Genomic DNA, 18,720 nt, shown 5'->3' on the forward strand with positions numbered 1-18,720 from the left:
GGATGCATAGTTTTCGAGATAAACGCGGTGGAACTTTCAAAAAATCGAAAAATTGCAATTTTTGTACCCGAATAACTTTTGATTAAAAAATAAAATAGCAATTCTGTTTACCGCATTTGAAAGTTCAAGTCAAAGTATATCGGTTTTAGTTATTTGCGTTGCTAAAAATTTATTATTTTATTGTTAAACAAAAGTATAAACACCTAGTGCTGGAGTGATGTTTTCAATGATTTCTCATTTGAATTCGAACGAGTAGGTAGAGTAGGTACAAGTGCAAGCGAGGCTATTTCTACGTAGCATGCATGTAAACGCATGTATTACGCACGGGAAACACTATGTGTTTATAGCTTTTTTTAGCAATAAACACATAAATTTTTAGCAATGTATATATTCGAAACCGATAGAATTTGACTTGAACTTTCAAATGCGGTAAGCAGAATTGCTATTTTATTTTTTAATCAAAAGTTATTCGGGTTCAAAAATTGCAATTTTTCGATTTTTTGAAAGTTCAACCGCGTTTATCTCGAAAACTATGCATCCTACGAAAAAATTTGTAGGAACATTTTTTGGTTAGAATGGCCCAAAAAATACAAAAACATGTTTTGTTTCGCGAGAAATCGCTGTTATGTAATTCCTCAACTTCTTTGTTTATAACAATCTTATCGACATCCGGATCAACTGTTACCCAAAAAATTCGTGTTCTACGGGCCAAAATACATAATAAAAACTTGGGTATGTCCATCTGAATATAGGAGGCCGTTGTACCCCCCCTGGCGACAGGACTATGTGGGGCAAAGTGAACTTTTTGCGACTTTTGGGAAATATGTCTACAGCATATTACATAAAACTGTTTTTTAGTTATTAGATATTGGAATATGTAGCCAAATGGTTCTGCTATCGTATGAACAAAAAATAGTCGTAATTATTATCTTCATATAAGTCATATTATTTGACAAATCTTAACTGGTTCACCTTGCCCCGACTTCCCCTACCTAATTTCAATGTACCAGTACGTTGTAACTCATTTCAAAATTTCTTCTATAACTCATCGCTATTTAGTGGTCGGTCATACTCAAAATGAGAGTGATAGCTGCCACTCTTTGATAGAAAGAAATATCACGAAAGCTTTAAAAGCGGGGCCTATTTATCTATCGACTCACTACGCTATGTTAATCCGAACTGCTCGTTACAAACAACCATTCGAAGTACACGAATTATGTCATAATGATTTTTTTGACCTGAAAAAGTTAAAAATGAAGATGTACAAGGAAATACTGTTCATTTACGATATTTGTAAAATTCAGGTAAAGAAAAACCTCTGGTACTCACTACTATTTGAAAACTTCATTTGCACAAGAGGAGTACAGATCAGTTGATACCACTAAGAAAAAAACAAGAAAAGGTTTAGAAAGCATGGATAGTATAGCACTAGAAAAGGTTTACACTGATAGCCTCCCAATAACTGAAAAGAAGAAAAAAGACCTTATTAGCCTTTGTTAAGACAGAAGTGTTCCACCAATTCACGCTGATTTCTACCGACAGTTAAAGCATTGTCAATCATGACTTTTCCTATTACATACAGTGCGCTGGAATAAGTGTTACTGTGTTTACTGTGTGTATCCCCCTTAATAACTTGTTTATTTTTAGCACATAAGCAAAACGGTCAGACAAGTCGATTTTTAAAATAATCAAAGTATATTATAACATCAATGTTTCGAACTTTACGTGATCCCTCTTCAGGTGACAGGCACAACTTTGATTTTTTAAAATGGGAAAGTACATCATGTGACAGCTCGTTTAAAAGCGTGTGAAATACTGATTACAAAAATTTGTAACACTTTAATCCTTTTTGAGAGCGTAGACGCAACATTTCGATCGAATTCTTTTTAAACGCATTCATTTTTTTCGAATCCTGAGAACACTAATGAGTATTTTTGAAAAATTTAAACGCAGACTAAAAGATTACATTATTACCTAGGCTGAAAGTCCCTTAGAATAAACAAACAGTTTCTTGGTATATTTGAAATTCAAAATCATACTAAATTTTCTCTTTTTTTTTTCACCCCTGCCACTTATTAAAATAATCATTATAGAAGTTCTCGGGGACTTTAGACCCTCGATAATACTGTAATATTTAATTTTGCGTTTAAATTTTTCAGCAATACTGATTAGTTCTCTCAGGATTCGAAAAAAATGATTACATTTAAAAATAATTCGACAGAAATTTTGCGCCGACGCTCTCAAAAAAGATTAAAGTATTATACATTTTTGTAATCAGTATTTCAAATGCTTTTCAATGAGGGGTCACATGATGTACTTTCCCATTGAAAAAAATCAAAGTTATGACTGTCACCTGAAGAGGGATCGAGTAAAGTTCGAAATATTGATGCCATAATATACTAAGATTATTTTAAAAATCGACCTGTCCGAGTATTTTGCTTATGTGCTAAAAATAAATAAGTTAGTGAGGGGGTAACGGGTAACACTTATTACAGTGCACTCACTGTATGAATACATATTATTATATCCTTTTTTATTTCGTTCTTCTTATAGTTGTTAATAAACAGATTTTTTGATTCAAGTAACTTGTAGTATTCTTTATTGAACCTTAATTTCAATTGATACGAATAACAAAAAAATGCCAGTTTTGTATTTGCCTTAATTAGTCCTGAATGGCAAAATATTGATGTGCAATAATGGTGGCACAACTCAAAATAAGGGTTGAATTTAAGAGGTCTGTGTTACAATTCATTAAAGGCTACCTGACCCTCTTCCAAATACACCAAAATTTATTTTTTTTCAAAAATATGAATCCATGTAGTAAAACCAATAAGACAAAATTATTGACACTCAAACTTTTAACGCCTGTTTTGGCAAATTACCAGTTTTTGTGTTGTGCCACTATTACATACAGCCGATGAAATTGACTCTCAACTTGGAAAATTCTCCATTTTGAAGCTTTTTCGATGTTCTAAAAAATCAAATTTTGTAATTTTATGTCAATTATTTAGCTTTTCTTTTTAATGAGGTATAATAAATAGAAAAAACGCATTTCTTGCACTAAATTGTTAATAATTAAAAAAATCAATCAACTCTTGGCAGGAAATTGGTAGGTTTTCTTTCCATATTATGTCTACAATAAATAAAAACATTTGTCAGATACCTGGATTATTTAAAGTCCTAAGAAAAATCTTACTTCCCTGGACTAATATGCATAATCCTCGTAATAATAATACCTAGTGCTACAGTGGCGTTTGACACGGGGCTCGTAAGCATGGTGGTGTAATTACGGTTCTTACGTTTTGATAATTATATGAGGGTTGACTAAGGAATTATGGAAATTGGACAAGCGAGGGTATTAGCCACTGTGTAAGTACAAGCTAAAAATACTTTCTAACAAACGTACTACTTCTTAGAATAATTGTAATTAAAATTGTTATTAATTAATTTCGAACAACCACCTTGTAGGGAAAATCGTTTTGCATCATTAATTGCTTAATTAGAGTAATTTATAATATGATATTCATAAACCGTTTCCAAGTCTTAAAATACGCTTTTTATATCAATTATTTTCAATTTATGAAGTATTAACACCCTATTATAATTATATAAGTAGAGAAATGGGTAGACACGGAGACCCATTGTTACCTAAAATTTTTAATACGGTGTTGGAACATGTTTTAAGAATTTGGGCTGACTGACAAAAGGAATAAAAACAGATGGAGAATATCTAAAAAACTTACGTTTAACATATAATATAGTCATACTAGCTGAGGATATAGGAATGGCAAGAAAGACGGTAAAGGAATTCGTTGAGGCTTTGTAAAATGTAGGAGTTAATATAAACATCTCGAAAACAAAAATAATGACAAACTTGGTACCCAACCAGAACATCAGCATTGGTGGACAAGAAATAGAACTCGTAGATAAATATAAATAAGTACCTAGAACATGTTATTATGATTGACAGTAGTGTTGCCCAAATGCAAGACCAAGACGAGACTTAGACAGTCTTGGTCTTGGTCTTGCGCTAGTACACCTGGTCTTGGTCTTGGTCTTGGTATTGCGCTCCCGGTCTTGGTCTTGGTCTTGGTCTTGCAGCAAGAGTCTTGCAAGTCTCGCAGTTGCCCACTAGCCTATTGCATATCTTAGAACAACGTAAGAGAGAGGTACATTTTAAGCTTGAATATCATAGCCGTAGTAAAGACTAGCCAAATTAATAAATATCTAAACAACTGACACCGGGTGGGGTTTGAACCCACGATCTAAGTGATCCCTGCCTATGTTCTAACTAACTAAAGTTAAAACTACCTCTTAAAACCCACAAAATTTCATTTGTATATCTCAACCGGTTTTAGAGCAATAAATAAATCGTCAGTTTGTAAGAAAAATTTCAACCCAACCTATTTGGTAAACAAAGCATTTATAAAGTAAACGTTTATGAAGCAAACTGTCATTACTTTTTCGTGCAGAATTACCCATTAAAGTTTGCAATACTTATTTAAAAACATTCTGTATTGATGAAAAACCTGGCTAGTTAAAAAGTACCCAACTTTTTTATTATCCAATATAAGTGAATGAATAAAAAAAAACATAATGTTAAGAAAATGTGAGGCTATAGTTGGGCTTTAATTTCAGTATGCTATTGCATGCTAGAATAATAAGTTAGCATAATGCTAGAATATTCCACAGAGTGAGAAAAAACCCAGTTTGATTGGTACACCTGGTACACATTGACAATAATTGACCTGTCTAGCAACAATATCTATTATTACTGCGATATTTATAAACAATAAGACGAAATATTAAAAAAAATTACTTAAATTGGACAACAGGTTTAGGAAATTTGAGACACTAGAAATGACCCGTTTTTAAGGTGGTGCGTTAATTTCTTGGAGAAGTGTATACCGTTAAAATAATATTTCGGTATTATGTTTACACGATATCCGACATTATCTCTATACTTTTGTCTGGTTATGATACTTAATAATATAATAGCCGCGCTGTTTCGGAAAATTTTGTTTAGGCGAGTGACCTCATACCACAGAACACAGTCAGCAAAAACAATACATAATTGTCTTACTTTGAGCTTTAATAATGTATACTGATAAAATTTCTGGTGTTTAGATTCCTAGAAACCTAATAATAAAAGAAATTGTTTATGTAAATTTATATAAGTGATAAGGTGACATATTTTTAAAAAATTTAGAAACGATATTCGATATTACTGTAGGCGTCGCAATGCAGGAATGTTGTGTTATATGAATATGATTAGAAGACCAAGGACCAAGAGTTTGATATGAAGATATTAAAACCAGGACAATTAATTTCAGAGCAAAGAAGTCGGCTGCTGAGAAAAATGTACTAAAAAATTTTGTTTTTACATTACAATAATGACCTCTGAGTACATGTCAAATGTGTCGAGTGTTCTTTTAATGGATATTTTGATTCGCTATGTATGTTTATGGTATTGTTCGTAATGCGCATAAGTCCAATTTTCAAAATTTTTGTTACAATGGTTTTGTTTCTCATAGAGTGTCTAAGAATATAGCCGAACTTATACATATACTCCCTAAAACGACCCTCAGTTTTAACTGCAAGACGCAAGAGTCTCGCAGGCTTAGTCTTGTTCTTGCTCAAGTCTTGCACGGTAAGTCTTGGTCTTGGTCTTGCTAAAATTAGGAGGTCTTGGTCTTGGTCTTGGTCTTGCGAAAACGCAAGAACAAGATCAAGACTGCAAGACCAAGACCGATTTTGGGCAACACTAATTGACAGGAATATTCAGACACATGGGTCCTTTCAGTGTTGACATATAAACACTTCCCTAAACAAAAGCCTCTGCTACCAAACGGAGAGTCACACAGAGAAGAATGACGCGATTCATATTACGGATAACTCTTCGAGACAAAATAAAAAACGAAGAGATCAGGAAAAGAAACAAGGTGACTGACGTCATCGAAAAGATTGCCAGACAATATTATGGAGATTGGCAGGGCATACAGCTAAAATGACAGATGGGCGATGGACAAAGAGGTTAGTGGAATGGAGACCAAGGGAAGACAAGAACATCGTCGGTCGATCACCTACTCGATGGACTAATGATTTAAGAAAGCTAAATAAAACCTGGATGAGAGCTGCGCAAGGTAGACGGGTTGCAAACATTAACAAGGAGCAGATAGATATTTTTATTGACACTTTGTTACATAGGTATATGCATAGGGTATGTCAATACCTTCGTACTCCAATCAGAGTAAACATGTAAATCAAAAATGAATAACCATTTTCAATTTCGTTGAAACACGAATTTACAACCGCATCATATCCTAGTTCAATCAGAGAGTGCAGCAAGCACCTCTACCGGTTTCGAAACTTATTAGTCTCTCATCAGGAGGCACATATGCTACTCTCTCTGACCCAACTAGGACAAACCCCGGCGTGCAGTTACGGATTGCAATGAACGAAATGACAGGAATGCCCTAGCGTCCGTTATGGCTTGCAAATTTTAGAAGCCTCGGCGGTGTAACCAGAGAAGGTTCCCATTGTTTTCAATCTGGTGGGATGTAGAATAATATTTTTAGTATTGTTTTATGTGCTATTAGATTGAAAACTTAGTCTTTTGCTAGCAGTTGCCGCTAGGGCATCCCTTTCATTTCGTTTGTTGCAATTTGTAAGTGCACGCTGGTTGTCGTGGTTGTGTCAGAGAGAGCAGTATATGTGCCTCCTGATGAGAAACTAATAAGTTTCGAAACCGGTAGAGGTACTTGCTGCACTCTCTGATTGGACTAGGATATGATGCGGCTGTAGTTTCGTGTTGCAGCGAAATGGTTATTCATTTTTTATTTACATGTTAACTCTGATTGAAGTACGAAGGAATTCTCGTTGGAACTTTACCGCGCTGAGCAGATGGGACGTGAATTATAAATTGTAAAATTCCCTCATCTTCTTTAATCTCAGCATCCGTTATGGCTTGCATCTTTAGAAGCCTCGGAGGTATAACCAGAGAAGGTTCCCATTGTTTTCAATCTGGTGGGATGTAGAATAATATTTTTAGTATTGTTTTATGTGCTATTAGATTGAAAACTTATAGTCTGTTTTAAAGATATTTTATATAATATTTTAGTATTTACAATATCAAATGATAATCATTGTTTTTGAACACCAATCTCTTTCGGAAACTTAAAGACTAGCAAGTTCTCCTCTATGAGGCATGAGCAGTGACAATCAGGTACCCAACACATTACCATTTTGTAAAAATTAAATAACGTACAAGCAGTAGATTCCATTTATAAAAACGAAAATAAAACTTTGCCACAAAAACCACAACAAAATAAACAGCTGTTTATTTTGTTTGGAAACCTTTTTCAGAGTAGCCAACATTGATTTGACGTCACGACTATCACGGTCCATTCCATGAAATTATACACTGTTTTTAAATTTTCGCAGGCGGAAGGAAATTTTAGTGTGAAACAGGTAATAAATAAAAAACCGAAACAACTTTGAAACCCGACTGATCTGATAACGTCGCGTAGACAAAGCTTTCGATCGGTCTGACCTTGTCGTTTTAGATATTTCTGTCAACTTGTATATAGTCAGATTGAATTGCAGTATAAAAAGGTCAACTTACAGCTACTCTGCTTTCTTTTAAATCGAGCCTCATGGCGAGAGCCTCCCTCATGAAGACATCGGGGTAATGACTAGCAATAAATGCCCTTTCCAATTCTTCCAGTTGCCAACTATTGAAATTCGTCCTACTTCGTCTTCTTTTAGACGCCGCACTTTCAGAATCGGCCTCTCCACTACTTCCAGCACCTGAAGCAAATAATCAGTTTTAAAGTTGTATTTAAAAATGTATTCATTTTGAATATTGTGTCAACAAAACCTTAAAGGACTACATAACTACAGGAGCTAATAATTATAGAAATGTCAATTTAAAAGGTTAAATGCAATTTAAAAGGTTATAATAGTTATTTATGATATGAGTGTTAAAAGTACAATTTTAAGGCACGCATTCACATGAGTGCCTTAAAAATATATTTTTAACACTTATATCATACAATATTTTTTCTACAAACGTTATAAATTTATAAAATACAATATTTTTGTTAATTGCTGAAACCATGAAACCTATGACCCGTAAAAGGTAGAACTGGTTGTCTACACTCGAGAGGAATGTCTAAAAATTTTTAGCGAAAATATTATACCGTTAGATAAACTTGGTTTTTCTACAAACGTGTTAAAAAAGCAATAAAACAGTATAAATTAAATTTTAAAAAACCTTTTAAACCGCCTTTTTCAAATTGCGCAAGTTCTACTATTAATATTAATGTTAATAAATGAAATATAAATATTTTGACGTTTTAAAATTTGACAATTCACTTTTAACTGCAGTGCCTTAAAAATTTAAAAGCACTAGTGCCTTAAAGTAGCATTTTTAAGGCTCATATGGAGTGCTAAAAATTGCATTTTTAACACGGTTGTAGAAAAAATATCTTAAAGTGGCATAATATATATACATATATACTTCATTAACTTCACAAAAAATGATTTTTTTGTTGTATATGACATCGACGTCACAACGTGGCGTATGCTGACAACATTGCATTAATTATCAGAAACCTAAACAGTTTAAAGGAAGAATTTACGAATTTATGTAAGGAAGCGTCCAAAAGGAGCTTAGCAATAAATCAAAACGAAACAAAATACCTACTATGCGCAAGAAAAATCCAGTTAATATGACAAGTTTAACTATTGGTGAATATGAGTTTGAAAAGGTAGAACACTTTAAATATCTTGGGGTCTCATTTAATGGAACTAATGATGGAAGCATAGGTATCAATGCAAGAATTCTGACAGGAAACTACTGGAAATACTACAACTTCCTCAAAGATAAGAAGCTTCCTCAGAATACTAAACTGAAAATTTACAGAGCAGCAATTAGACCAGTAATCACATATTATGGTGCTGAAGGAATGTGTCTTACACAGAAAGAGAAAGAATGATTGGGGATCCTAGAGAGGAAAATATTTCGGAGGATAGCAGGCCCACTAAAATTAGATAATAATGAATTTAGAAAACTCATGAACCACGAAGTAAGAGAACTTTTGAAAGGAGAAGACAAGAAGATATTGGAAGATATTGTCAGATTTATCAAGGCACATAGACTCAGATGGATGCGACATATAGAAAGGAGAAATCTAGAAGCCGTTATCAAGAAAATTACCAAATGAAGACCTGTATCAGGCAGATCACGAGGAAGACCAAAAACCAGATGGGTGAACCAGATTGTCGAGGAACTTAAGAAGATGGGAGTTAGGGAATGGGTAACCATAAGAAAAAACAGAAAGGAATGGAGAAAAATTGTAGAAGATGCCAAGTCACACAACCAATTGTAAAACGAAAATGTTATTGCGGACTGATTCACCGCGACAAATGAATCGGAAGAGCCCAAAAAGGGCGGCAATCACTCCGCTAGGATTGTAGATGCGATGCCATGATGATGATGATATATGTTATGACGTCATAAGGTTTGATTAATACCGATTCAAATATGTCTTCTTCTTTTTCTTCTTCGTGCGACTAGGATTACTCCTGTTTGTCTGCCTCTTATTCTGTTTAAGTTTTTGTTGAATGTACATTGTCCTTCCACCTTTTTAGCGGCCTTCCAACGGGTCTTCCGCTATACGGCTTGTTGTTTTTACAGATGCTCACTAATCTATCTGGTTCCATTCGGTTTACATGTTGGTTCCAGTTTTTCTTTCTTGTTTTTATCCACCTGTTAATATTTTGAATTTTGCATCGTTCTCGTTTACTTCTGTTGCTTTGTTTGTTTTTTAATGATATGCCCGCTATTGATCTTAATACTTTCATTTCCATATTGTTGATTTGTTGTTTATTCTTTCTTGTATCGGTGCTTGTCTCCGCTGCATATGTTAGGATAGGTCTTACTATTGTCTTGTATTAACCTCACATATTCAAATATGTGAGGTTAACAAATTGTGCTCCTACACCATATATCTTTTCAATTCCTTCCATATACTTTTCAATTCATCAAAAGCGATGAAATCCTTCATTATTCATCATTCATTCATCATCATTAATTCATCTTTTGCTGAAAAATGTAAACTTTTGCGCAATTCGTATAACGGCAGAAAAGATATTATTAAATCGTTCTCGTTTATGGTCATCAAAGTATATTTGAAGCTAACCTTTGAAGCTAACCACTTGAAATGAGAAATAAGCAGGAGATATCCGTTGGCCTTTACGTGTTTGAATTTGTATCAGCCTAAGTGTCTGTCGAATCAGATTTTAACACGAGAGGTTGACCAAAAAAATACCATACCGAAGGAGGCGCATTAGCAACATGGTACACGAGGACTCAGTGGAAAGTAGGACAAACTCGCAGTAGAATTTGAGAACGACAAAATAGACATACTAGGACTGACAGAAACAAAAACTGGGCAAAAGCACACAGTTTCTACAAAATGGTCATTTCTACAAAGGGCATTTCTAAAAGTAAGGCTTCCAATTAAAGTGTAGAAATTAGTCAATGTTATCAAAAATACTTTTTGGGGGAAAGGCCACGGATATAATATAGAAGAGTCGGCATGAGAGGAAGAGATTCTTTGGATGTAGTAAGCTTGCATGGAGAACTAACAAGAAGCAATAACGGAGAGCTTATGATACACTTATGTAGAGAGACTAATCTGATAATATTAAAATCATTTTTCCAACCAAAAACGTGGATAAGTACACTAGAGAAGTAAAAAAGAAAGAAGGAGATCCGAAATATCTCGGCAACTATTAACTGTAATTGTATTCAGAAAACGCGTTGGAACAGACTCAGCAAGACGCTTCTTTTAAAAAAAAAATTGAATTGAGAGCGGTGGCTCCTGAGATATTACGTATCAAACTGGCATTTGCGGCGAACTTATAAACAATAAGATCTTTGAACCATTACCTTATTCTTTCGGAGCTCTTTCCTTATAAAAATTTTCATATCTTTAAGATATGAATAACATATTAACATATAGGTTTTACAATAATAGAAACGATGCGCGCACAAAAACCCAAAAAAACAGCTCTAATCTTTTTAGTCTAATTTGTTACCAAGCCATTGATGAACTTGATAAAAAAACGGTTTTCCTATAAAATCAAGATGGCCGTTAATCCATCGGCGGAATTCAGTCACGATTTTAAATTTACACTACTATTGATTACGTCTCATGGTTAGAATAATAAAATTTCGGGCAACTCGCATTGCAAGGTTAGGCCTTTTTCATCTAACCCGACAAATGTATGAACTATATACTAAACTTACGTGCATAGAAATCGGCCCACCTAAAAATTTGGTCATTTTTGAAGTCTCGTATTTCCTATACTTGTTGGCCGATTTAAGTGATCTTTTAATATGTTACAGCCTTGTTCTTTAGCAATATCTCTGTAATAATATTATTGCTAAACAGGTAAGTGTTACTTTATACCGGGTGTAACAATGATAGTGTGTTTTTTCCTCAAAGTTCGGAAAACCCTGTGGAATATTCTAGCGCATATAAAATATTGAAATTAAAACTCAACTGTAGCCTTAGGCTTTCTTAACATTTTGCTTTTTGATTCATTAGCTTATGTTGGATAATAAAAAAGTTAGGTATTTTAAAAACTAGCAACGTTCTTCATCAATACAAGGTGTTTCAAAATAAGTGCGACAAACTTTAAGGGGAAATTCTGCATAAAAAATAATGACCGTTCCATTTATAAACATATGTCCGTAAATGCTTCGTTTTCGAGATACGGGATATTGAATTATTTTTTACAAACTGACGATTTATTTACTGCTCTAAAACCGGTTGAGACATGGAAATGAAATTTGGTGGGTTTTAAGAGGTAGTTATTGCGCATATTTGACATACAATTAAGAATTTTTTATTCACCATTGGCGTGCATACGGGTCATATTACCCGGTCATATTACCCGTATGCACGCCAATGGTGAATATAAAATTCTTAACTGTATGACAAAAAATGCGCAATAATTACCTCTTAAAACCTACCCAATTTCATTTGTATATCTCATGCGGTTTTAGAGCAATAAATAAATCGTCAGATTGTACGAACAAATTCAACATCCCGTATTTCTGAAACGAAGCATATGCGAACATATGATTATAAACCTAACGGTCATTATTTTTTCATGCAGAATTACCCCTTAAAGTTTGTCGCACTTATTTTGAAACACCCTGTATCGATGAAGAACGTTGCTAGTTGTTAAAATACCTAACTTTTTTATTATCCAACATAAGCTAATGAATCAAAAAGCAAAACGTTAAGAAAGCCTAAGGCTACAGTTGAGTTTTAATTTCAATATTTTATATACGCTAGAATATTCCACAGGGTGTTCCGAACTTAGAGGAAAAAACACACTATCATTGTTACACCCGGTATAAAATAACACTTACCTGTTTAACAATGATATTAATATAGCGATATTCTTGAAGAATAAGGCTATAACATATTAAAAAAATCACTTAAATCAGCCAGCAGGTTTAGGAAATACGAGACTTCAAATTTGACCAAATTTTTAGGTGGGCCGATTTCTATGCACGTAAGTTTAGTTAAAAAAGTACACCTCTACTATTTTTTAAATGTTTGTACATTTGTACGTGAAAATTCAAATACACCCATAATTCGCTAATCCAAATAAGCAAATCCTTCTAACACTATATTTATGAATAATTATTGTATTGGTTACGCTGCACATTAATTTCGAAATCAATTAGATCCGTTCGATTTTCAGCAAGATACGGTAAATGCTGATAATAGTCGCGCAATCACATTAGCTAAAATCGCTCGGCCTGAATAAACTATTAACACTACTAATGACAACGGCGTTAAACGTAATAGTTACAAATTGATAAAGGTTCGCATTAACAAGTAAACACTGCGATTTGTCCGATCGAAACACGAGCGGAGAGATGGGTGGATACCACTCGGAGGAGAGGTTCTAATTTATTGCTTTGTTGAATCTATTATTTGCTTGCCTTGTCTTGTTCATCCATTTTTTAGACAGTGTATCTTTGCTAGACAGTGTTGTTCCTATCTCTATTTATTTTTATTATGGTTTTAGCAATATTTCCATTTCGGCACTTAATTATCGTGTCTTTGTGTGTTTGGAGGGTTGACTTGGAAGCTAGTCCCTTAGCCACGGAAATTCTAATATAACATATATATGTATTGGTTTTTAAATATAACCAACTTTAAAAAAAAAGTTACATATTAGTTCGTATATTTTTCTACAGTCTAAGGAAGTAAATGGGTGATGTTTATTGGAGTATGAATTTTAAGATCTGATAGTTTTCAATACAGCTGATTACAGTTGAAAAGAATATGGTTGATGTCACATTGTGATATATTATCGCATAAGCATACCCCAGAAGGGATAATATTTAACTTAGCCAAGTGAGTAGGGACCACCTTCTCAAATGCCTCAAAAAATATGGCAAGTAAACGAGGAGAAAACTAAGATGATGGTATCAACACCCAGCAATAGAGCCAGAAACATCGGTCACGGTTAATAACTCTATCTTTGAAGTGGTGGACAAATTCACATACTTAGACTCTCTGATCACCAAGGAGAACGTCATGACGGAAGAAATCAAGCCAAGGATAATCCTAGCAAACAAATGCTATTTTGGACTGAGACATATGAGAAGCAGAAACTTAAGCCAAAAAACAAAAATAACTATGTACAAAACCCTTATACAACCAATGTTGACATATGGATCGGAGATATGGACCATCTCCAAGGCAGATGAAAACCTTCTGCTTATATTTGAACGAAGGATCCAGAGAGATTCGGTGGCATCTGTGAAAATAGTGTTTTCAGGAGGAGGAGGTGTACCAGCAAAGATATAAACATTTAGTGGTAAAGACGTAGTATCTCTTATAAGAATAGGAAGACTAAGATGAGCAGGACATCTAGCAAGATCACGGCAAAACAACCCTCCTAGAAGAATCCTTATGTCACAACTTGTGGGAAGTAGAAATAGGGGTAAGCCACAACTCAGATGGATGGATGGTGTAGATGAGGATGGGAGAAAAATAGGCGCAGCAAACTGGCAATGGATAGGACTGACTGGCGTAATAGACTTGCGAAGGTCGAGGCTCTTTCATAGGGCTGTAGTACTATTGATGATGAAGTGAGCAGGGAATACGCCGTGATTAGTTTTCAGAAATATATTTAACGATGTCAACTTCTTTGACATTGCGTATTTGAAATATAAGCAATATCTTGTGGTAAGGTGAGGTGGATAGTATAATACTGATTATTTGAGTAGGTTGGTTTAATGCCAATGACTATTAGTTTTCGAGGCATTAGCTAAATAAAAAAAAATTAGAATGCATATAACATTATATTATAACGTTATAAACCTCAGAACAAAGCAAATCCTGTCCAAAACTGTACAAAATGTGAAAATGATGGCAATAAGACTTATGGCTTCATATTGGTGACTAGATAGTATGAAATCCACAAGGAAAAGAAAGAATTTTTCCTGTAGCTATGTTCTTCAATTTTTCTGTTAATTTTATTAAAATTATGTTGCTGTAAGTCATCCACTGTGAATATGGGTACATACAGTCCATCATGAGCAGCATTTTTAGCAAGCTGGTCAACCAGTTCATATGCCAGTTTGACTTTTTACCCAAATAACTGGAATATCTTTAATATGTATTTTATTTTTAATAGCACGAAACATACTATTTCTTTAATGTTGAGTCATACTTATTTTAGTTTAATCCTTTAATGACTGATAATGAATCTGATAATATAACTTCTTTATTTAATTTATGTAAATCTAGCCAATCCAATACCTTTTCAATTGCTACCGCATAAGCATTACCTATATTGAACAATGTGCAGGAAGTCTAATTTTCAAAGATTCACTTTTATATGGAATGTAATTAACACCTAATAATTCTTCCCTAATTAGCCTAATCTATCTTATGAATTTATCTTTTCGTTTAATATTTAAAATTACTCTTTCTATATTTGGTTGTGAAACCGGAATCTGATAACAGTTTTTTTCTGCAAGGGCCCGGGTTTGTGCTGAGTTGTAGCTCCTTTAATTTTGATCTTCATTATAAAATTTAGTTTTCCGAGCACACTCCAAATGTTGCTGATTCTATGATTTAGTATACATGTCTTTTTACGCTAAGATTGTTTGTCCTATGTATATATAAATATATTTATCCACCACCTCTAAGTATGTGTTTTCAAGCTTTATCTTAATTTATTTGTGTATATATCTAATCTTATATAAATTTTTTGGTTATGGCCCATATTGATAGTTAAACAAACGGCATCCAATATTTAACTTCATTATCATAAATTGTAATGCTTTCGGATTTTATCCGTTCTTCATTTATGTCAATTCCTCTATTTTTCCAGTTTGGTTGTTTCAGTTTATTTTCTCTTATAATTTTGGCGATATATTGTGTCCTTTCATTACATTTTTTATTTTTATTATCTTGCTGTCTGTATCTATTCTGTCTGCACATTAAGTGTAGATAATAGACGGTCTGATAAGTAAGTAATATTTGAAATAAAAAACATGTTTTTCAGGAAATTCCTTTATTTTAATGAATATAATCTCCTTTTAATTCAATATACCAATTCCAGCTATTTTCCAATTTCTTTATGCTGTTAAAATAACATGATTCTGGAAGCTCTACAAATGTGTTTGTTTCATCAATTATCGGATGGGGTCAAATCAGGAGAGTAAGCCGGATGAGAAAGCTTTTTTAAGTCCAATTCATGAATTTTTGCCATTGTCATAACGCTCTTTGAGTCGGTGCATTGTCTTGTTGTCTTGGAAAATGAACACTGTTTTCTTCTGCTTATGGGGTTATTTCTCACTGAGTTGTTGCTTCAGAGTGTCCAATAATTCACACACTTTGATAAGAAAAAGACAATAATGGGGTTATTTCTTGAGAGGTGAAAGATAGGAATTACTTTAAATCATATTGGAAGGTAAAGGACAGGACAAAAGATAAATAGGAAGACGCCAACTAGTGGAGGAAACACCTGTGGAGATGGTTTGGCCGCTCACCTGCAGGAATTTTTCATGCAGCAGTTTCCAAAGCTATAATGCCATTTGGATCGTCAACCTTCGAATGGGGACGGCGTAATGAGATAGAATTACCTTTTTTAAAATAGTCAATTAAAATTATGCATTTGCATTCCCAAAATAATGTGGTCTTGACCTTTCGGACCTACTGCTGGTTCGCTTCGGAGCACTTTTGCCGGCTTCAGTCCACTGCCGTGCGTTTATTCTATTCTACAGTGTGTAGTCTTGGATTCGTGTTTCATCAACTTCTTCCTAAAGTGACGTTCCCTCAATGGAGATCGCCTACCATATTGTAAACTCTTCTCTGTCTTCAGCTGTTACTATTAGTTGTTCAAAATTTAGCCCTATCCATTGTCGGATGTTTCTTAGCCACGATAGTCTCTTGATTCCTAGTCCGCTCTTTCCTTCGATATTTCCTTTCACTATTAGTTGATCATATTTGTAGGGGATAGCGGGTACAATTGTAACATTTGTTAGTTGTAATTTTTTATTTAAAAATGGATTCCATATAAGTGGGATATAAAAATAGGGAAATATAGGTTGAACATGTAACTTCAATTTACAATTTTATTGTGTAATTTTTATTCATTAGGTAACTAGAAAAATGCATCACTTTAACTTAACAACAAGTGTTACATCTGTACCCATTACTAGAGGGACAATTATAACGCATAAAGGGGACAAATGTAACAAGGTCAAGATCACCGAATTGTATATAACTTATTCCCAAAATGAGTATTTATAAGCAGGTGTCTTGTAAACCAATAAAGAATTAAATATTATATAAAGACCTACTTACTACTACTTAACGTGAATATATAAATCAAAAATGTATTCCAAAACACATACGCACATATACAATATATACATATTATTGTGTTTTCAATTTATCAATCAAAGGCAAAATGAAAATTAAAATAATTTTTTTTTAAATAACGCGGGCACATAAATTTGATACACCCTGTATATTGATCTGTAAATATTTATTAGAATTTAGTTTGGATGTAAGTAGATTTCTTTTTTAATGAGCTTTCCGATGAACCATTAAAGACCTTTGTGAATAATTAAAGTGAAAAGGACGATGTATTTAGTTTTAAAATGGAAAAAGATTGTTTATTACGGGAACTATAGAATCTACAGGTAGAGGTAATTATCATTTTCTAGAAAAATGGTTTAAAAGAAAGTATGGAATTTTAATATCTTTGTTTCACCCCGAGTAAATGTTGTAGGGTTCGCCGAAAGTAATTAGGATGGTCGGAATAATTTTGAAAATGACTGTTTGTTTGTCGAATGGAAAAAAAATGTTTCTGATTCTTGGCAATTTGGAAGGGGAAAAGTGGTTTGAATGTTGAGTGAATTTGAAAAAGAAGGCAGTATGTTATTGGCAGCGCTGAGGAGCGGTCGACGTTTTAGTGGATAAGTAGTTAGCAAGTACCAGTGGTTGTTTGATAGTGGAGAATAGTGCTGAAAAGTGGAACGAGAGACAGATCAAATTGAGACGAAATACCTCTTTGATTCTGTATTATTGTGAGAAGGAGAGCAGAGAATTTTTGGAGTTCTGTTTGAATCGAGTACTGGTCAAATGAGGCTTTGGCTCGTTTTGGAGAATTGGTGCTGGTATGCTGATAGTTTTGAAGCTGGAGAACGGAGAGGGCTTTGATGAGTAGCCTTTAACATAGTCAACGAGGGAGAGCTGTTTTGGGTCACGAGAAGACATCAGAGTGAGTGAAGCAAAAGGTCAGTCAATTTATGTGAAAGAGATTTTTATGTTCGGAAACTAAAATTTTGAGTAAAAAGCATATGAATTAAAATTCCAATATTTCAAAATGTAAATAGGAAATATAGGTAATGTTGCGAATACATAAATTTGTTTTGTTTAGTTTGTTTTACCAAAGTCATCGGGAACAAACCGATAAATTGTTTTTTTTTAACTAGAATAAATTTAAGTGGTAGAAATTTCATTCGGACATCTGTGTCCACAGGTTTTAGATTTGATAGATTTTTAGAGTATTGATTTTGATAAATAAAAGACAATTCTGTATGTTTATTTTATATTTTGCTTTATTTCTTTTTCCTATTTTATCCCGATTAGGATCAACTAAGAGATACTGAAACCACGAGAGAAGATAAGTATAACGTAAGATAATTTAGACATTTTTTAATGTGGATAGTATTCTAGTTTCATCTGCAATAGATCCTATTTTTTCTGAATCTACCCATCACAAACCATACTCCTTTGATTTACCTATATCGGGCATTACAAATAATTTACTGTGCCAAGAATTTTACTATGATTTCAGAAACGCTGATTATATTAGCTTACAGAATTATTTGGGACCTATCAATTGGCACAAGTATTTAAATTTAAATGACATAAATACTGCAGTACACAATTTCTATCATATTATGAGTATGGCATTAAATCTTTTTGTGCCCAAAAAGAAAAGTAAGGTATCAACTTTCCCAAAGTGGTTCAATGCTGAGTTGAGAAATTTAATCATCCAAAAGAAAATAGCTCACAAAAATTACAAGAATACTGGCAATCGCTGTTATTACATAGAATTTTCAAAGTTACGTAGTCAATGTAATATTTTATCTAA

At 33.6% G+C, this 18,720-nt stretch overlaps 1 protein-coding gene across 1 annotated transcript in view; it reads right to left on the reverse strand.

Moving 5' to 3' along the window:
- Positions 1-18,720, reverse strand: part of LOC114339097 (homeobox protein unc-4-like) — a 244,904-nt gene that overhangs the window by 58,633 nt on the left and 167,551 nt on the right. The window contains exon 2 of the mRNA XM_028289733.2: positions 7,625-7,809. Coding sequence (XP_028145534.1) covers positions 7,625-7,809 — 185 coding nt within the window. The remainder of the gene's footprint in view (positions 1-7,624; positions 7,810-18,720) is intronic.

This window comes from Diabrotica virgifera, chromosome 5 (assembly GCF_917563875.1).
Source record: "Diabrotica virgifera virgifera chromosome 5, PGI_DIABVI_V3a".
Taxonomy (NCBI): Eukaryota; Metazoa; Arthropoda; class Insecta; order Coleoptera; family Chrysomelidae; genus Diabrotica; species Diabrotica virgifera.